The sequence below is a fragment of the Cavia porcellus genome, unplaced genomic scaffold, assembly GCF_034190915.1.
Source record: "Cavia porcellus strain 051 isolate PalLab524CR breed Dunkin Hartley unplaced genomic scaffold, mCavPor4.1 scaffold_1, whole genome shotgun sequence".
Lineage (NCBI taxonomy): Eukaryota > Metazoa > Chordata > Mammalia > Rodentia > Caviidae > Cavia > Cavia porcellus.
In genome coordinates this window covers 101,479,166-101,501,388 of record NW_026947484.1, presented here as the reverse complement: position 1 = coordinate 101,501,388, position 22,223 = coordinate 101,479,166, and the positions used below count along the sequence as shown (strand labels likewise).

Here is a 22,223-nt window from a genome sequence, read left to right as displayed (position 1 = left end):
TCAGAGCCTGTATCAGGCAGAACCCGCCCTTTGTCTGCAGAGAGCTGCCACAGCCTTCCTTGTGGTGACTCCCTCCATGCCTCCTGCCATTAAACTCTTTTCCTATCTACTTGCTCTTTAATATTCTGTGCTGCTCTAGATTGAGTACAAATCACTCAATCACTAAGAAAGCCTAAACCCACGGAGCAAAGTTGGAAAACATCCTGATTTGAAAAGCTTCAATAACTTTTGCATCAAAGACTAATCTCTTTTAATTTTGTGCTCCGGAAGAAGGCTGAAGGAAGCAAGAGACAGAAGAAGTTTAGTTTGTCCTTTTAGGTCCCACTTATCCTCATGGGGCCCACTATGTCCTTATGATTGACAAATTAAAAAAAATGCTTGACCTGATTCAAATTCTCTTCCCAAAATTGAGTCTAACTACACTTCATTCAGTCATTCAGCTCTGCAGAGAATTCTTCAGCATCTGCCATTGGTAAAAAAATCCGGGAGAACATGGCGGACAGATAACAGCAACTACCGGAGGCTCTCTGAAAACTAGGCTCAGAAGCCAGGTATGGTGCGGACTAAAGAGACATAAGCAGGTGGAGTCATGCTCTGCTGACTCAGGAACGAACTCGGCTGAGAGAAACCAACTTGGAATGCAGTCCTGGTGCTAAAACAGGAACAGAAAAGTCTCGCTGCTGAGGCTGGACCCTGCGCCATTGGAAGCCGCGATTTGGGTTTCCCGCCGCGCGATGGCTGGCTGCCTCTACATCGGCTCGGCAAGGAGAGAGATGCACGGAAACTCTGAGAACGGGAGTCTGCGAACGGAGTCGAAAACAGGACGGGCAGGGAGGCATGTTCTGACTTGTGGTGAGGTGAGTGAGAGAAACTGACACTCCACCACAGTTTGACTCCAGCAGACTTTCTGGGCCCGGGCAGTCCTGCGGGAGCAGGGCGCGGTGGCGACTCCAGCCACACATTCCCCTCTCGGGCGGGATTGGTGAAAAGTGCCTGGCCTGCGTGACGCTGCCTGCGGACCCCGTAGGCTGGCCCAACCCAGATCCCAGAGCCCGACTGAGGCCGGGAGGGGCGGGCCCCCGCGTAGGCTGCCTGGTGCGCAGCGGTGAGTGGGAACACCTAACCGGCGCAATTCGATCAGGCTGTGGCTGACAGGGAGAGAAGCTGGGCCTCTCATATAAGCTTGCATATATAAGGAACAGAGAATATGGGAAGAGGCAGCAACAAGAAAGGCTCCTCGGCCCCCAATTCTGAGAAACAGGCAATAGCAGACACCGCACCATTACACATAAGGCGCCATATAGAGAGCCTCATAGACCAATTCAGGAATGAAGTTATCAACGACCTGAAGCTAGAAGTATGCAAAATAGTTAGAGAAATGCTAAGCACCACCCAAGAAAAAACAGATGGTGGAATGGAAGAACAGAAAAAGAGGGGAGAATTGTTTGATGGAGAAAACAGGGAAAGCATAGAATACGTGAAGCAGGTTCAAAGGGACTACCAAGGAACTAAGAAGTCTATCGAAGACTGGCATAACAGCTTGAAAGAAACTAAGGACAGACTATCTGAACTGGAGGGCAGAATTGTAATATGGGAGAATGAAATGAAAAACTTCTTAAAAATAACAAAGAAACAAACAGCAATAATACAAAGACAAGAAGATGATAAGAGGAGCCATCACTTAAGGATTAAGAACATAAAAGAAGAAGTAGGGACACGAACAAATGAACTACAAAAGCTACTCACAGAAATAATCCAGGAGAATTTTCCTAATTTAGCAAAAGGTAAAGATACTCAGATGTATGAGGCATACAGGACTCCAGCTACCTACAACCCAAACAGAGCAACACCCAGGCATATAATAATAAAAATTCCAGAAATTCAATACAAGAACAGAATATTAAAAGCTGTCAGAGACAAGAAACAGACCACTTACAAGGGAACACCCATCAGAATTACAGCAGATTTCTCTGCACAAACCATCAAATCACGAAGAGCGTGGGGGGAAATAATTCAAGCTTTGAAAGATAATAATCTCCAGCCAAGATTGAGATATCCTGCACAACTGTCCCTGGAAATTGATGGAAAAACAAGGTGCTTCCAGGATAAAGAGGAACTGGGGGAATTTGCAACCACCAATTCAACTCTACAGAGAGTATTGCAGGATATTCTAAAAAAAGAAAAATACAAAGAATCCAGAAATAATGGAGGCCACAACGAATGGAGCAGAGAACAAAGTGAAGAAGACAAACTGACAGCTACTGACAGAATAAGAGCTCGACAGAATAAGAGCTCAACAGAAATGAGGCAGAGAAGATTGGATGATAGGAACAGCTATTTTGGAGAAAATGACATCTTAATAGGTAATACTGATTTAGTATCATCTTGTTTTGAAGTCTCATCTAGCTTTTGTCCTTCTGTCTCCAATGGTCCAAATAGGTTGTATCTTACTGGATTTTATTATGTATGATAGTATAAGCAAAAACCTTTTAAAGACAAGGAGATTATACAGAAACCATTGTTCATTTTCTGTTAGTCGATTCTAAATACTCTGTAATGCTGTCATTCTCTTAAATGGTTTTACATTGTTTTGATATACTTAATGCTACAGTATACGAAGTTGTACTCAAGGATTTCAAGGAAAGAGATAATATGGTAACTACTTTTAGGTCAGGATTATCTGGTGGTGAAACACTATTCTGCTTAAATGGTTATGTTTTGATCTGTGCTGTTTCGTTGTTATGCACTCTTTTATCTCAATCTCCACTCCATTATTTACTTTTTTATTTTTATCCTTTTAATTAAAGGAAAAAAATAGCAGGATATATTATAGTAACCCACTTTGACTTTCCATTACCTCAATTTAAAGCCCTGTATTACTCTCACCATCTGGTTTTTAACTGATGTTCCCCTATTCTGTTTTGCTGGATAGTATCAGGTTCGAAAATTTAGGCATCAGCTGTGAAGATAATGAGATTCATTATAACGCCCATTCTCGTTGATTTTTATCTATTTTTGAAGACCTACAATGTCTCCAATGTTTTGGTTTTGTCAGTTTTATTCTTTACTGTTTTGTTCAATTGTATTGTAACTAACGATATAGGCAATTCTATTAGAGATAGCGGGAGGCATTATGGTAACCATTGTTGATCACCTTGTATTATGTTTTTACATTATCTATTATGTCCACCCTTTTGACTTGACCGATTCTGTTCTGTTATATCACATTTGGTTTTACTCTCTTCCAAAAAAGTAATAAGAACCATGGGAGCAATGAAACCCAAAATGTGTAATAGTCATTGTACAAAAGAGAGGAAAAGAAAGTGCTCTATACTATATAACTGCATGTATATTTAAGTGTATAAGATAGAAAATGATATCACAGAGTTTTATTGGATCATTGAACAGAACTGTTTGCAGTATCATTGATGGAATGTCCACTTTACAAGCTTTAATTTTGTGACTTGAACAATTATTTCTAAGATGACAATATGTAATCCATTAACTAGTGATTTCCTACTGTTCATTTTTTTTTCTGCAAATCTGTATAACTTGTACCCTTTCTCTGCTTTTTTTTCTTTTCTCCTTAAATAAAATTTTTAAAAAAATGAATTTTGTGCTCCTGTTTCATAAAAGTTTTGGATGTGTAACAATAACACTGTTCTTTTTAAAATTTAGTTACTATAAGACAGTAAAGTAATGGTCTGATTTGAGACAAATGGAACAAGAAATATTACTCAAATATTAAGGTGAAATCTAGCAAATATATGACATGACATAATCAAATTCCTCAACAACTTAAAGATGTTAACATCTTACTGTATAGAAAATGCTATTATGATTATGATTTTTTTTTCTAAAAACTCATTTTAAAAGTCTAGGCACAGATTTACAGCAAAAATGTGTGTCAAAATTGATCAAAAGTGGAGCTGGGGATTTAGTTCAGCGGCACAAGCGCCTTCCTTGCAAGCAGGCAGTCGTGAGTTCGATCCCTGGTACCGATAAAAAGGAAAAAGACAAAAAAAATAAAATAAAATAAAATTGATCAAAAGTTTGTGTATTATAGAGATTTTTCTCTACTTATTTCAGATTATCACAGAAACTGGTAACTCGGCATGTAGAAAAAAAAGGAAATTCCACAAAGTAGCCAAATAGCTGCTAATTTTATTTGGTTAATTTTGAAGCATAATTATTCAATATAAAACCTTTGGAGAATTATAATTTTAAGGACTTATCAAAATGAATAAGTATATTAAATGAAGTTACTGAATTACAGTAATAACTGTCACCATTAATAACTGAGAATGCAACTATACCTAACCCAGTATGTAAAGATGCCTTTAAATTTCAAATTAATTATGTAAATTTGTTCAAAGCTTATTTAAAAACTGAAAGGGAGAAGCAACTCCTAAAAGTCACACCTGTATAAGCACCATTTATGGCTTAAGCACTCTTACCCAGGACCCTAAAGGCAAAGGTAGCCCAGCTAGATTATACATAGGTGCCCTTAATGTCAGAAACCAGGAAACATCTAAGAAATAAATAAAATAGTTCTAAGAGGGAAATAAAGCCAGGGGACACAGCTAAGGGTAGATAAGACAACAAAATAACTTGTCACATATATCCTAAGGAATTAATTACCCACAATCTTGAGTCAAGGGATTGTTGGGAATGTAGATATAGACAAGCATCTACCACTTTATTAGGAAACATGAATCCAAGGTAGGAATTCTCTGGAAAGAAATAAAATACTTGTAGTCAAGCTGACTCTGAAGAGCATACAACTGCATCCTAGAACAAAGGAACTCACAGCAACAGAAGAGTTTAGTTTTCTCCCCTAATACATTGTACAATTATTCCTTCTCTGCCAAACTATGGATTGTCCAGTTCATTCCACAAACATTTATTTAGTATTTACTTTCCCAGACATTATGTTGATGAAAAAGATCACTAAAGTAAGAAAGTCTCTGCCCTTGAAAAAGTGAAGTCTAAGGGGGAAGACAAAGGTGAAACTGTATACAGCATAACCAGTGCAGTGCTCTGTAGCAGGGAAAGTCATTCACTTAGGCAAGCCCAGAGTGAGTCAGGCAGGCAATGAAGAGTTTGCTGGGGGAGAGGACGCCTAAGTTAGCTCTTAAGGAGTCGTCAATACAAACTGGCAAAAAGAACATTCAAGACAAGGAGAAGAAGAGGTAGGAGAGAAAGAAGGGGAGGAAAGGGAAGAAGCATGGAAGAGAGGGAGAGAAAGAGAGAAAAGGTAGGAGGAAGACAGGGGGAAGAAGAAACAACAAACAGAAGCAAAGTGTTGAGCATGAAAGTGTGATATATTGTGATAAGGGGTGCAGTTTGAGATACCACAGCAAGTTGTTATTATTAGAACATAAGCATAATGATTATAAGGGGTGGGAAGCTAACAATGTACAGGTCACACTACAGAGGGACTAGTAAAATATGCAAAAACTCTTGAACTTTATCTCATGCATTATGGTGAACCACCAGTAAGCCGAATGACCCAGAATCACGTTTTACATAAATCACGCCGGCAGCATTCTGGAGGAATAATCTGAGAGGGGGCAAGACTGGAGGTGGGGTGACCAGTTAGGAGGCTACTACAATAGTTCAGGCAGGAAAGAATGAGGTCCTGAACTAACAAGTAACCTTCTAACAAGTAACCTTCTGGTAAAAACCCCTTCGGCTGTAAAACCAATAATCTAGAATGATCACAGAGTAGCATAACAAAACACTGAATTCACTGATGTAGTCACAAATATACAGTGTCTATAATCACACATATTTACACTTACATACCAATGACTTTTGCCACTATTGGACGGCATTATAGATTGTCTTTTTCTACATTAATAAAAAAGACAAATTTAGAAAAACAAAAGGAAAAGAATAGCTAAGACACAATCCATTCAGCATTTATCCTGGAATTAATAATAATTAGCTAACCATTAGTAATAAATTGTTACCTCCAATCATTATTTTAATGGAAATAAATGAACATTAGAAATTTAGACTTAGGAACAGGAAAATTATTTGAAATGTATCAGATAAAGCATCTAAAATCAAGAATATTATCAGATTTGTCCTAAGTTTGATTAATAAAGAGCAAAATACTAAGACCTTTGTTAGTAAAGAAATAACAGTCCAAGAATAAAAATTTTGGATAAAGCAGGAGGAATAAAGTCAAGAGATCTATTGTACAACACAGTGACTATAAATTAATGATATATTTTCTTGAGATCACTGACAGTGGGTTTTCACTGTGTTCCACAAAAAAATGATGAAATATAAAGTAATGCACATGTTAGTTTGGTTTAACCACTCCACAAAGTATACATATATACAAGTTTTGTCAATGAAAAGAAAATGAGTAATTTTTTAAAACTAACATGACCTCAGTCTTGACTCTATCATAACACATAAACCAATTAATATACACAAACCTTAGTGGGATAGAACCATTATATTTCATTTTGCAGATGAGAAAACTAAAGCTTAACCAAGTTTACTTACCTAATAACTAGGATTTACTTAATATGTGTCTCCCTTTAGATGCTTTATTTAAAGCCTTTAGGAGCCATGTATAAATTTCAACTAGGTATTTCTAATAACATTTTTATTTCATGAATATAGTACTTCATATCAGAAAGTCAAGTTTAAACTTCGGCAACGAAACTAAGACTTTGGAGTCAAAAAGATCTTGGTTTAAATCTAGACTTCACTTCTTAATAGCTGGGGGAATTTGTTTAAACCACATGTTTTTGAGCTTCAACATGTATAAAATTGCTTACCAAGCCTTCAAAGGGTTCCTGCAAACACTGCAAAATAATCAATTAGTAGTAACTAATGATGTTCAAAAATTAAGATAAAGTAGAAAAAAATTAATATACCACCTTTAAAATTGAAGCAAAAATTTACATATTTACTTTTAATTTACTTTTTCCCTGCTCTAAATGTTTCCTGAACCACAGCACAGATGTACTAGTTCTACCATGAAGATGCAAGATTATCCTGACTTTCCCCACTAACTCATAAATCACTGTTTGATAATCTGGGAGCATATTAACTGACTGCAGTTAAGTCGTGATTAATGTACCGCAGGGAACCCACATTCCTGTCCTCTATTAGGGAGAAGATGCCCAGGAAACTGTAAAGCCCAAGCCCATACCTCACGCACATATAACATGCAGTTCCCAGCTCCTGCCACAGCATTCCACTTGTCCGGGTTCCATGCTCCCCCAGGCGGTTAGTCCTTGCACTGGTTTTTCAAATGCCATTGCCAAGGACAGGTAGAGAATTATCCTAATAAGTGCCTACCACCTCATAACTGGGCCTGGCTGGAAAATGAATCCTTCCTGGATTATCTCTGATATAGTATTTGTGACTTGATTCTTACCTGTCCCAACTCTACTAAACAATTTAGTTAATAGTTGATCATACTGTGGAAGTCTAATTTAGGAATCTATAAACAGGCCATTTTTAAAAAACTGCTTTTCAGACTGATGATGTGGCTCAGTAGTACAGCACTTGCTTTGCATGTGCAAAGACCCAGGTTCAGTGCAAATGCACACATGTGCACGCGCACACACACACACACACACATCCCTCATTAGGCTGGGATACAGCTGTGCTGAGGGCCTGTGCCATACATCCTGGGTTCAATCTCTAATACTGTGGGAAAGAGAAAAAAAAAACTGATTCACAAAACTAAATGAATTTTTATTGACAACCATTAAGTTATTTCAAGTAATGATCAATTCAAAGAATTATGTTTACATTACTTGCAATATTGAGCATATATTTTAGTAAAGTTAAGAATATCATACAGAATTAATTAATCCAGAGATACAATTAATACTGTATCAGTGCTGCTCTAAGTTTATTAATCTATACTATAAAAATGCAGAAATACACCAAAAATATTACCTTGATGATCCTCTAAATCCATGTCAAGTTGTCTTATTTCTTCATTAAACTGATTTATTTTTTCTTTTATATCTGTTAACCTGTTGGAATTTTAATGAATTTATAAGAATAGACATTCAATAAAAAATTTAATGATGATGTTAACATCTTTTCTAAGTTGCATAAATAATATGCCCTATTCTGAGGACACTGTTACAAATTTAGAGAAAAAAATATTTTCTAAACCTCTTTTCACAGTTTCTGTTGAAAGCACAAATATATTCTAAAGACATCTGGTTGCCTGACTTTGAGAGCAGACCCTTTCCCGACCTTTTAAGTTTGACTACCATTCCAAGAAAACGACAAATCTTCAGCAGCTTTTCTTTTGTTGCATTTGTACAAAATAAATTTAAGTTAACTTAGAAAATGAGGGAAAATCTACCACTGGTAGATTATACATGTTAAAAATTTTTAAAAACACTATATTTACTACAAAGCTATAGAAATCATGACAATGTCATACTGAAATATGGATAGACATATCAAGGGACTAGAATTTTGAATTCAAAAATAAGACCATAACTGATTTTGAACAACTATGCCAAGACAAATAGGGAAAGAATTTTTAACAAATGGTATTGGGACAACTAAGTATGAACAAAAGAAGGAAACTGAACTCCTACCTCATATAATATATTAACCCAAAAGAGATCAAAGATTTAAGTGTAAGAGCTATACTATGATACTCTTAGAAAATCTTCATGACCTTGAACTGAACACTGGTTTGACATCAAAAGTATAAGGAAAAAATACAGTTGGACTTTAGCCAAATTGAAGACTTTGTGCTTCTAAGTACATCACCAAGAGTGAAAAATACAACCCACAGAATGAGAAAAAATTTTTTTGCAAATCATAAATCCAATAGGGACTTGTATTTAGAACACACAAAGAACACTTTAAATGAAATAGTAACAATAATGTTGATAAACCCACTTTAAAAAGTGCCTTAAATTTTTCCCAAGAAACTTATACCTAGCCAATAAGCACAAGAAAGGAACCTCAACACCATTAGCTATCAGACAAAAACAAATCAAAACCACACTACGATATCACTTCACACCAATTAAAATGGGTACAATAGATTTTCAAAAAAGATATATAACATTGAGGATATGGAGAAACTAAAACACCTATACACACTGACAGAGACGTAGAATGGAGTAAGTACACTGGAGTTTGTCTTCGGCAGTCATTTCACCTCATGGGACTATAATTCATAAAGTTAAACAGTTATCCCATGATTCAGCGATTTCATTCCTAGATATGAACCCAAGAGGAGTAAAAATGTATGTCCACACAAAAACTAGCAATTGATGTTCATATCAACGTAATTCATAATAGCAACATGATTCAAAATGTGGAAACAAAACAAATGTCCATCAACTGATGAACAGATAAATAAAATGGTATATGCAAATAGTAGACTATTATTTAGCAATAAAGAGAAGAGAAATACTAATAGATGCTACAGCATAGAAGAACCTTGAAAACACTATGCTAAGTGAAAGTATGCAGTCACACAAGACCTTGTGGGGTATGACTCTATTCACATGAAATGTCCAGGATAGATAAAACCATCAGACATACAGCAGACTGCTAGTCACAGACATGGGAGAGTATTTTTCTCTTTTTCTTTTTCTGTTTTTGTGGTTTTTGTGAGGGTCTCACTATATAAACTGGCCTTGAACACACTACATAGGTCCAGGCTGGCCTCAAACTTGCAGCAATCCTCCTGTCTCGGCCTCCAGAGTGCTGGGATTATAGGCATGCACCATAATGGCCAGCTGAGATGAGAAAGTACTGACAGGAAGTGGTTATAATTTATGGGATTTTATTGAGATGCATGTATCTTTTTAAAATTAATTATACAACTCTGTACTAAGAAGTTTTTTTGGTTTGTTTTGTTTTGTTTTTTGTCTTTTTCATTTATATTGGTACCGGGGATCGAACTCATGACCGCCTGCTTGCAAGGCAGGTACTTATGCCGCTGAGCTAAATCCTCAGCCCTGAAGCTCTCGATTGTGGATTTTAAATATGTGATCCAGCCATGGTGGCAAAACAGCACTCCTGTAATCCTAGCACTCTAGGAGGCTGAGGCAAGAGGATCACATTTCTGAGCCCACCTTGAACAATTCAGATACTATGACAGACCTTGTTTCAAAATTTAAAAAATTAACACAGAGATACAGATGTATTTCAGTGTGCAGGTCCTGGATTCAATTCAAGGTCCCAACAAAAAAGTGAATTATAACATGAATATTTTTTTTTGGTAGTGGTGATGATGCTAGGGACCAAAACCACTGAGCATGCCAGGCAACTAACCCCTACCAGAGAGATATTCAAACCTGAATTACGAATTTATAAAATTTTTAAAAAGCAGTTATACTGACATATTCCTCTTAAGCACTCAAAAAATATTTAACAGTGTAAGTTGAAAGCTGCATTAATATTATCAACATGAACCATAACTTAGAATGTAATTTAGAAGATGAAAAATGAAAGTAAAATGTCCTAGTATAAAAGAACTTACTGTCTCTCCATGCTGGCTATTTCCTGATTATCTTCTTTAACCTATAAAAGTACAAAAAAAGGAGCATTTAAAAAATAGCTCATTACTAAGCCAGTCATGTATATTCCTATATTTTCAGCACTTTGGAAGGTTGAGGCAGGAGGATCACAAGTTCAAGCCCAGCATCAACAACTTAGTCACTTAGTGAGACTCTATCTGAAAAATAAAAATATTTTCAAAAGTCTGGGGATCTAGCTCAATGTGTAGACCCTGGGGTTAACCCTGAATTAAAAAACAAACAAAAAACCACACACTAGACTATTTTAGGGGAAATTTCCCTCTAAAATATGTTGTACTAAAAAATGTCAAAACTATCCTTAAAATCTTTTTCTTAGAATTCCACATTTGAAGTTAAAGAGAATGTAATTAAGAAACTACTCACAGGGGCTGGGGATTTAGCTCAGCGGCATAAGCGCCTGCCTTCAAGCAGGCAGTCATGAGTTCGATCCCCGGTACCGATAAAAAGGAAAAAGACAAAAAAAAAAAAAAAAAAGAAAAAGAAACTACCCACAGATCCATTTTCTTCTTCCTCAATAGGAAGGCAGTAATTGATATACCACACCTATTCATAAGGTATTATCAAGTTAACACGTCTTCAGATCTGGATCATTAGTTGATGTAAACATTTAGTATTTTTGAGACCCTCACCAGCTAAGGTAGGTTGGAACAATAGCAGTTTAGCAACCTATGAGACCTTCTCTCAAAATAAGAATTTCAAAAGGACTAGTAATGTGGCTCAGAGAAAAGAATCCTGGGTACTGCAAAAGCAAAGACTTACAATTCTTTACATTCTAATACAAGATCCAAAACAAATCATTGATCCTGTCTTCAATAAGGTTATCTATTTAATCGCAGAAAGTTTCAAGTTTTTCTATTAAGGAACTAAAGTATGAAATCATAGCTAAATATGCATGAAGATCATATAAAATGAAGATTTACCCCAAAAAAAATCCATATGAGAAAGTGAATGTTTTCTAGAGTTTCTTGATCAAGTAAAGATTTCATATTTAGGTAAAACTAACTTTTTGATAGTGTTACATAATAAATTCATGGGTACCCCTTAAACAAAACAAACCAACACATTTAACAAAATTTGACATATTACAATAAGCTAGTTTATTTTTCCTACCTGTTTTAGTAATCTCTCCCGCTCTTCCATTGGAGATCCCACGCTTTGGTCCTCGGCAATCATTTGATCTCGGTGGGCTTCCAATTCATAAAGTTTTTCATGCAGTAATACAGCCTCCTGTTTTACCTGGGAGTGTGTTAGTTCCTAGAACAAAAGAGGGACAATTTTAACTAGGCTATTTGTAGATGTAGAAAGTTAAGATGAGATCATTAGACCATAGCCCAGTATGACTGGCATCCTTGTAAGAAGACAACAGAGACACACAGTGAGCCTGCACATGGTAACACAGGGCAGATGAAAGGATAGAGCTACCAACAACTGATGTTCACCTCCAGAAGCCAGAAGAATTCTACCAAGTCACAGAAGGAACTCAGCTCTGCTGACCCCTAATTTTAGACCTTTAGCCTTCAGAACTGTGAGAAAGTAAGTTTTGTTGTTGTAAGCCACCCAGTTTGTGATACTTTGTTAGGGCAACACTAGCAAACCAATACATCCAAGTAGAACAGTTATTGTTTATTTGAGTTTACTGTACTGCTCACAAAAAGAAAATAAAGATAAGTGGCCAGGCATGGTGGTGCATGCCTACAGTCCCAGGACTCAGGAAGATGAGAGGAGACAGGAAGAACGCTGAGAGTTTGAGGCCAGTCTGGGCTACATAATGAGTTCAAGGCCGGTCTAAACTACACAGCAAGATCGTCTCAAAAAAAAAAAAAAAAAAGAAAAGAAAAGAAGAGGAAGCAAGGGAAGGAGGGAAGGAGAGAGGGAAATAAGAGACAGAGAGAAGAAAAAAAGCTTTATTAGGGGGCTGGGGATTTAGCTCAGCAGCATAAGCGCCTGCCTTGCAAGCAGGCAGTTGTGAGTTTAATCTCTGGTACCGATAAAAAAGAAAAAGACAAAAAAAAAAAAGCTTTATTAGGGGGCTGGGGATTTGGCTCAGCAGCATAAGCACCTGCCTGGCAAGTGTGAGGTCGTGAGTTCAATCCCTGGTACAAAAAATAAATAAATAAAAGAATGTTGAGGATAAAGATAATTAAGTTGACTTTGGAATCTCTTATTTATAGAACATTTGTTTTGTGTGACACTGTACTAAATGTTCTTTATACGTTATCTCCAGTACTCACACTCATAGCACTAACAGCACTGCTATCATCTCCATTTTACAAACAAGGGAAGTGCAGATATGAGAGCTAAATAATTTTCCAAGTTAACAAAAATATGAGTTAATAATATCACTATTAACACAAACTAGATAATAAATACTAGGTGATAACAGCTATGTAACATTTTTGCTTGAAAAAATCTAGAATAAAGGGAGTAAGGAAAGAAGAGATGGAGAGAAAGGATCTAGTAAAAGTGATCTTTACACTGTTTTCTTGACTCTAGATATTATACATTTTTGTAAAAAACTCCTATTACCAGGAGTCAATGCAAAAGATGTAACTAAAATATTCACAGAAGTAATAGCAGAAAATTTCCCAAACATGGGGGGAAAAAATCTGATATGCACATAAGTAAGGCATATAAAACACCAAACAGTCACAACCAACAAAAATCTACACCCAGACATATAATTAAGATCTCAGACATACAGCATAACAACAGAATACTAAAAGTTGTTAGAGAAAAGACACAACTTGGGGGCCGGGGATTTAGCTCAGCAACATAAGTGCCTGCCTTGCAAGCAGGCAGTCGAGAGTTCGATCCCCTATACCAATAAAAAGGAAAAAGACAAAAAAAAAAAAAGAAAGAAAGAAAGAAAAAACACAACTTGCCTATCAAGGAAAGCCCATTAGAATCACAGCAGACTTTTCAGCACAAACCCTCAAGTCAAGACAAGCATGTAGTGAGGTATTTCAAGCCCTGAAAGAAAACAACTTTCAACCCAGACTGATGTACCCAGAAAAACTTTCATTCAAATTTAATGGAGAAACAAGATACTTCCATGACAAAAACAACTGAAGAAATTTACATCCATCAAACCAACCCTAGAAAAATTATTGAAAGACATACTAGATAGAGATAAAAATGACCAAAATCTCCAGAACAACAGAAAGAAACCACTAGGTAGGATAACCAATTAAACAATGGAGAAAAACAGAAAGCAAATACCTGGAACATAACATGGCAAAGTCAAGCCAGTATATATCAGTGATGTCTATAAATGTAAATGGCCTCAATTCACCTATCAAAAGAAACAGGTTGACAGAATGGATCAAGAAAGAAGATCCCACAACACATTGAATACAAGAAACACATCTGACCCAAAAGGAAACTCACAGATTAAAAGTCAAAGGATGGAAAACAGTATTTCATGCAGCAGGAACCCAGAAAAAAGCAAGGGTAACTATTCTATTTACAGACAACTGTAAACTTCAAACCTAAAATGATTAAAAGAGATTAAAAAAGGTCACTACATACTTGTTAGTGGAAAAATTCAAGAGGAAGAATTAATGATTATAAATATATATGAACCAAATACAGGAGCACCCAACTACATAAGACAAATACTAATGTAGATGAAAAACCAAATACGCAAGAAAACAATTACAACAGGGGACCTTAACAACCCATTGTCACAAAGAGATAGATGAACTAGACAAAAAGTCAGCAAAGAAATAATAGAACTGCAAGCAATTGGATTTAGTAGATGTTTACAGAGTGTTCCACTAAACCACATCAGAATACGCATTCTTCACAGCTGCACATGGAACATTCTCTAAAACAGATCATATATTATCCCATAAAAGATTCTTAAGTAACTGCAAAGATACTGAAATTATCCCATGCGTAGTATCTGACCATAACACATTGAAATTGGAAATTCATGGTAAAAGAAATTGCAAAACCTGCATAAATACATGGAAATTAAATAATGACCTTTTTAACAACCAATGGGCTACAGATAAAATTAAAGAAGAAATAAAGCAATACCTACAATTCAATGAAAATGCATAAACAACATTGCGATCTGTGGGATGTAATGAAAGCAGTCTTAAGAAGGAAATATATAGCAATAAATTGTCACATCGAGAAGACAGAATGAGCACAAATAAACAAGCTCATGCTTCATCTCAAGCTTCTAGAAAAAGAAGAGCAAGTTAAACCCAAAGCTCATAGAAGAGAAGAAATTGTAAAGGTTAGAGCAGAAATCAATGCAATTGAAACTAAAAAAAAAAAAAAATACAAAGAGTGAATGAATCAAAAAGCTGTTTATTTGAGAGAATAAACAAAATTGACAAACCTCTAGCTAACCTTATAAAGAAAAAGAAAAAACCCAAATTCATGTAATAAGGAATGAAAAGGGGAAAATTACGACAAATCCCATGGAAATTCAAAAAATCATGAATACCTACTTTGAAAATCTCTACTCACATAGAATAGAAAACACAGAGGAAACGGACAGATTTCTAGAAACATATGAACTACCAAAGCTCAAACAAGAAGATATAGCAATTTTGAATAACCCAGTATCAGCTATTGAAATTGAAAATGTAATTAAAAACTTACCAACAAAGAAAAGCCCATGTCCTGATGGATTCACAGCTGAATTCTACAAGAAATTTAGAGAAGATTTGATGCCAATACTCCTTAAACTCTTCAATGAAATTGAAATGGAAGCAATCCTCCCTAAATCATTTCTGGAGGCAAGTATTACTCTGATACCAAAACCAGAGAAAGACCCAATCAAAAAAGAGAACTATAGGCCAATCTCGCTAATGAACACTGGGGCAAAGATTCTCAGTAAAATATTGGCAAATAGAATGCAGCAAATCATTAAGAAGATTATACATCACGAACAAGTGGGATTCATTCTAGGAATGCAGGGATGGTTTAACATATGCAAATCAATAAATGTAATACACCACATCAATAAAGCCAAAAACAAAAACCACATGGTTATCTCAATAGATGCACAAAAATCTTTCAATAAAGTTCAACATATGTTCATGATAAAAACCCTTCAGAAACTCGGAATACATGGTGTCTACCTCAATCTTATAAAGGCCATCTAAGACAAACCGACAGCCAACATTATACTAAATGGACAAAAACTGAAAGCTTTCACTTTAAAATCAGGAACAAGACAAAGATGTCCACTATCACCACTCCTATTCAATATAGTTCTGGAAACACTAGCCAGAGCAATTAGAAAAGGAACAGAAATTAAGCTAAATTATCACTATTTGCAGATGACATGATACTTTATAGAGAAGATCCAAAAAACTTCATTAAAAGACTACTAGAATAAACAAATTCAGCAGTGTAGCTGGATACAAAATCAACGCTCAAAAATCAATAGCATTCCTGTACACAAACAAAAACCTCACTGAGAGAAATTATGGAAATATTGCCCTTCACAACAGCATCTTAAAAAAATGAAATACTTAGGAATCAACTAAGAATGTAAAAGACCTATATGCTGAAAATTATGTTACACTAAAAAAAGACTGAAGAGGATATTAGAAAATGGAAGGATATTCCTTGCTCTTGGCTAGGAAAAACCAACATTGTGAAAATGGCCACACTCCCAAAACTGTTATACAGATTTAATGCAATCCCAATCAAAAATACCATTAATATACCTCACAGATGTAGAGAAAACACTCCTAAAATTCATTTGGAAACAGAAGGAACATAGAATAGCAAAGGCAATTCTGCCCCAACAAAGGCAAGGCAGGAGACATCTCAATTCTATTCTACAAAGCCACAGTTATAAAATCAGCATGGTACTGGCAAAGAAATAGACCTGAGGATCAATGGAACAGATTAGAAGATGCAGGAACAACTAACTACAAAGACACTCAGCGACCTTATATTTGACAAAGGGGCTAAACGTGTTCACTGGAAAGATAGCCTCTTTAATAAATGGTGTTAGAAAAATTGGCTTTCCACATGCCGAAAACTGAAACTAGATCCATACTTATCACCATGCATAAAACTAAAGTCTAAATGGATCAAAGACCAAAATATTAAAACAGAAACACTAAATCTACTGGAAGATAAGGTAGGTAGAAATCTTGGAGATAAAGGGGTAGGCAGAGAATTCATGAAAAAAAAAAACTGCACAGGAAACACTTCAAAGAATCAACAACTGGGATCTTGTATTATTGAAAAGTTTCTGCACATCAAAGGAAATCACCAACAGAGTAAAATAAAACCCACAGAATGGGAAAGAATTTTAGCCAGCAACCCCTCAGACAAAGGACTTATATCAAGAACATAAAAAGAATTAAAAAAACATCAAGCCCCTCAAATTCAAAGACCCTCTCCAACAATGGGCATCTGAGATGAACACACAGTTCTCAGATGAAGACATACAAATGGCAAATAAATACATGAAGAAATGTTCATCACCACTGGTTATTCGAGAAATGCAAATTAAAACAGCATTGTGATTTCATTTCACTCCAGAAAGAATAGCTGCCATCAAGAAATCAACAGATAACAAATGTTGGCAAGGTTGCAGGGAAAAGGGGACACTGCTCCACTGTTGGTGGGGATATAGACTGGTAAAACCACTATGGAAATCAGTATGTATCAGAATTCTCAGAAGACTAGGATTGGAAGTTCCATGCAACCCAGCTATTCTCCTCCTGGGTATTTTCCCAGAAAAACTGAAAAGGTCATATCATAGTGATATATGTTGCACCCATGTTCATAGCAGCACAATTTATAATAACTAATTATTAGAAACAACCAGATGCCCATCAATCACACAGTGGATGAAAAAGATGTGGTATTTTTATACAATGGAATATTACTCAGCTATAAAAATGATGATCTTGAGGTCTTCACAGGCAAATGGAGACAACTTGAGGCTATCCTCATTAGTGTAATAAACAAGAATCATATTTATAAATATCACATTGTATCTCTAGTGTAAAAAGTATTAAGAAATGTATGAGTAATAAAACCCAAAATGTGCAATTGCTATTGTAAAAAAGAGAGGAACAGAAAGTACTCTGAAGGATATAACTGATGTATGTTTAAGTGTATAGGATTGATAACCGTATTATTAAGTTTTTATTGGATGGTTGAGCAGAACTGTTTGCAGTCTCGCTGTTTGAACGTCCACTTGGTATGCTTCACTTTTGTAACCTGAACAACTATTTGTAAGAGGACAATATGTAATTATCAACTAGTGATTTCTTACTGTTTATTTTTTTGAAATTGTATTATTTCTACCCTTTTTTTAATAAATAAAAAGCTATTATTTTTAAAATATATATGTATATATACTGATAACAAAGAAGTCTGACATGACTATAAAAACCAAACGAGTTATAGCTCATACATTTTTCTACGGTAACTAAATTGGTCAAATTAAAAAAGATTCAGCAGGGGCTGGAGATTTAGCTCAGTGGCATAAGCACCTGCCTTGCAAGCAGGCAGTCATGAGTTCGATCCCCCGCACTGATAAAAAGGAAAAAGACCAAAAAAAAAGACTCACCACTCTGCCATTCATCCAGAAAAGGAATTTTGCAAGCTAGCTATATTACTATTAAATGTTGTCTTTTTTCCTTGAAGCACATTTTCATCACTAGAGGTACAAAAAAATTAGGTGTACTTACAGGTGGACAACTAGACACAGAAAATCATCTTAATATTTAAAAATAATTTTAACTCCAAATTCTCAAAGAAATAACTATAAATTATTCATATTTATTTCTTTCACAAATGAGATGACAAACTACACCATGACATAACTATTATTAACCCGTCATCAAATCTACCCAAAGTACAGGAAGCTTGGGCAACCAAGGCAGTACATTGAGCTGAACACTGAGAAACAGAGCATAAATATACTGAAACGCAAGAATAATTTCATGAAAAAAGAAATTTTACTGCTAACCAATACATAAGCAGATACTCACCTTCATGCCTAAGTAAATGAAAATTAAAATGCAGTAACAGCTAGGAATAGGTGGCATTTTCCTATAGTACCAGCTACTTAGGAAGCTGAAGGATTCAAGCGCCTAAGCACCATGATCAAGATACCATTTCAAAACAAAAGACAACAAAGCAAAAAATCAGAGAGTTAGTTTTACCCATTAAAGTAGCAAAAAATGGAAATGTGGGATAATGTTTCCTGTCAATGAGCACAAGGAGAAAGAAACGTTCTTATATGTCTCAGAGTAAAAATTCAAAAAATGTGGTTTTGGAGGTAATGTGAAAATCTCGTAATATTTTAGAAGTGTATGCCTTTTCATTTGTTATAAGAAATTAATCTTACAATGTATAGCTTTGCATAAAATGCATGTTTTCATTATAGTTTATAACTGCAGAAAATGACAGCCTATTCATCTATACTGCTTTTACAATAATATAACATTATACAAAGCAACAACTTAAAATAGTGATGGGTCTCCAAAATGATGAAGACATTCAATAGGCAGATATAGATCTGTTACAGAGTGCTGCCTACCATGTGTAAGTTCAGTCCCAGCACTGAAAAACAAAACATAACTAATAGGTAACGTTAAGGTGAAACAAAAACTGCAGGTAGCATATTAGCATTTCAAAAACTCCATTTGTAGGAAATTCCATTTGGGGTTTCCTATATCTTTAAAAGGGAAGCAGAATGGCAGGATAGTTATGAAAATTAACCAACCATGTCAGTAATATGCATGAAGAGCTCAAACAGACACAGTAAACATTCAAAAAAATGTCACAGTAGTCCTCTCTAGAATGAGGGACAAGAGAAAGATCACTTTGCTTGCACTTGCATCTTTTTTGACTCTTAATTATAAACACAGGGTTTTTTTTTGTTGTTGTTGTTGTTGTTTTTATCAGTACTGGGGATTGAACTCAAGACTGCCTGCTTGCAAGGTAGGCGCTTATGCCACTGAGCTAAATCCCCAGCCCCTAACACAGGGTTTTTAATGTGCATTAGAAGTTACTTTAAATAAATTAGAAGACAAATGCAAGGATGTACATCTTGTTTTATTGGTTTTGTCTTTTTCCTTTTTATTGGTACCAGGGATCGAACTCATGACTGCCTGCTTGCAAGGCAGGTGCTTATGCCACTGAGCTAAATCCCCAGCCCCTAAGCATGTACATCTTTAAAGCGATTGATCTGGGGCCAGAGATTTGGCTCAGCAGCACAAGCACCTGCCTGGCAAGGACAAGGTCATGAATTCTGTCCCCATACCAAAAATAATAGTAATAACAATAAAGTGATTGAACTCTTTTGCTTTTTATTTAATTGTAGTCTCTGTGCGTATGTCTTTTAAGTTGTCATTAGTTTCTGGCATAGCCCACTGAGGCAGAATGGTTTATTTTGTACACAGTAGGTATTCAATAAGTGAATCTAATTTTTTTACCCAAATAAGATCTTTGTGATCCAAAACAGGAAGAAATATTATAGAATTCCTGTAGTAACCTGCTAAGTAAATACGTAAGTGGGGGAGTTCTATTAATATTTGCCTGAATTATTTTTTGTAGCTGTGATATGAGAACCTTTGATTTTATACTTACAGTTTCCAAGCTCTCTTTCTTCATGTTCAGTGAATCTAACTGTTGCTGAAGTGCATCTAATTCCTAAAAAGGGATAAAAAGGCAAATATTAATATAAATTACTTCCCTATGTCTCAACATTTCTAAAACTATATAAGCAGTACAGAGTATATTTTATAAACATCTTCAATCAGTTTTTTCCATACTAACCAGAATTTACCACCATTTCATTGTTTCCTCATTGTTTCATTTTTTCTCTATTCCTAAAAACCTGTGCCACATACCTACAAAAAGCTTATCAAAAGTATCCAGACCTTTTCACAGTAAATCAGTACAGTGTTCTGAAGAGATTAAGTATCAGGAGCTTTCAAATTAAGGATGTCATAACTTAAATTAGGATTTTCAATTTTAACTTTCAACAATATTTTCATGTTTTGAATAACTTCTTTTAGGGTGAAGCCCTACACATACACACACACACACACACACACACACACACACACACACACACAGAAACAAACAAACATGGTTTACTCCTAGGATAAATTCTTTTAACTACCCATTCATAACCCCTATAAAAATTAAGTATGCTTTGATAGTATTTTCGCATTACTATAATGTTCTTTCTTTGGTGTTTTATTGTATCTTATAAATATTATCTAATATAAAAAGTTATACTAAAATATCAGTGAAGGGATGTCTGCACATTCTAAACTATATTTATTTCTGGTCCTTACATGGTCTAATTCTTTGCTAATCCTTTAATAAGGGGTGATCTAGGCATGAAAGGGGATCATCACAACTGAACAATGAGAAAGTTATCAATAATCCCACAGTGGGCACCTAAATTACATTTATACAATATGATTAGAAGGCAGTAAGTATTCAAATGAGGAGCACAACAGTTTTGCCACCTCTTACACAAGAAAGAAAAGGAAAGAATGTTAATATTCATATGATGCTGGTCCATGAAGCCTTTTAATGACTCATTAAAAGTACACTTAAAATACTAGTGTTTCTTGCATCTTTATGACATGCAAAACTGATGATGCACACAACTGAGCAAGTAGTAATGGTAAAAAAGCCAGGTTATCACACAGCATTAAAAAATGAAGTTATCTGGACAAGTGCTTCTGAAATGGGGTATTTTGTTTTGTTTTGTTTTTTTGAGACAGGGTCTCAACTACACAGTTCAGATTGGCCTTGAGCTCCCTCTGTAGCCCTGGCTACCCTCAAACTCATGGCAAAGCTTCTGTCTCAGTCTCCAAAATGCCGGGATCACAGCTTCTAAAATTTAAATATTCCTATGAATTAGCAGAAAACTTTGTTAAAACAAAGACTCTGTACAGTAGGCCTAGTCCAGTTTTCACCAGACACTGATGCTGCCGATCTTCGGGACCACACTTTCAGGAGCAAGACTGCTAGGTGCCTCACACTCAGAAATAATTAACAAAGTGTCACCTGTAACAATTTCTCGTTTGTGCTTTTCATCTCTATGTACTTGACTTGTTTCTCAGAAGACATATTTCTGATAATGCCATCTGTCGCTTGTTTTTCTTGTTCAATTTCTTCTTCCACACTCGCAATTTGTTTTTCTTTCCTAGAATGAAAAGCATGTAATTTTCCTGTTATTATAGTAGGGAAAAAAGACATAAAGGTCTTTTTTCTCAGTCAGGTCACAGTCTTGAATAGGATACTTAAAGATATGCAACTATAATGTGTGGTAATAAAGTCTTTGTATTTGTGCAAAACAAGACCTTATTTAAACTACATGAAATTTGGCCGCATCCATACAGACTTATCTTTCTTTTTTCCCTTTCCAAATTGTATTTTACTCTCCATTTTCCTAAGAAAAGAATCCAAAGATTATCACAGAAAATTCCTAAGACCTCATACAGATGAAGATGCAGTTACACATTTTGCTATATCTCAAAAGATAAATATGAGAAAGTTAAGTTTTAAAATAGTTGTTTATGAATAACCTTTAGCCACAGAATTCTTTGACCAAATGAAATTTTGAATTAAAATCTGCCATACAAATCATAGAAAGCAATGCAGTTCTGACTGAGCTGGCAAGCAGAGAAACCTATAGGG

The 22,223-nt window shown here is 35.5% G+C and overlaps 1 protein-coding gene across 5 annotated transcripts in view; it reads right to left on the bottom strand.

Moving 5' to 3' along the window:
* Positions 1-22,223, bottom strand: part of Ift74 (intraflagellar transport 74) — a 109,422-nt gene that overhangs the window by 55,908 nt on the left and 31,291 nt on the right. For all 5 annotated transcript variants that reach the window (XR_010048465.1, XR_010048464.1, XM_063252108.1 and 2 more), the window contains exons 9-13: positions 21,591-21,729; positions 20,151-20,213; positions 11,673-11,816; positions 10,505-10,545; positions 7,936-8,015 (exon numbers count right to left, since the gene is read on the bottom strand). Coding sequence is in view for 3 of the 5 variants with exons in the window: in XM_063252108.1 (XP_063108178.1) it covers positions 7,936-8,015; positions 10,505-10,545; positions 11,673-11,816; positions 20,151-20,213; positions 21,591-21,729 (467 nt within the window). In the remaining 2 variants the exon portion in view is untranslated. The remainder of the gene's footprint in view (positions 1-7,935; positions 8,016-10,504; positions 10,546-11,672; positions 11,817-20,150; positions 20,214-21,590; positions 21,730-22,223) is intronic.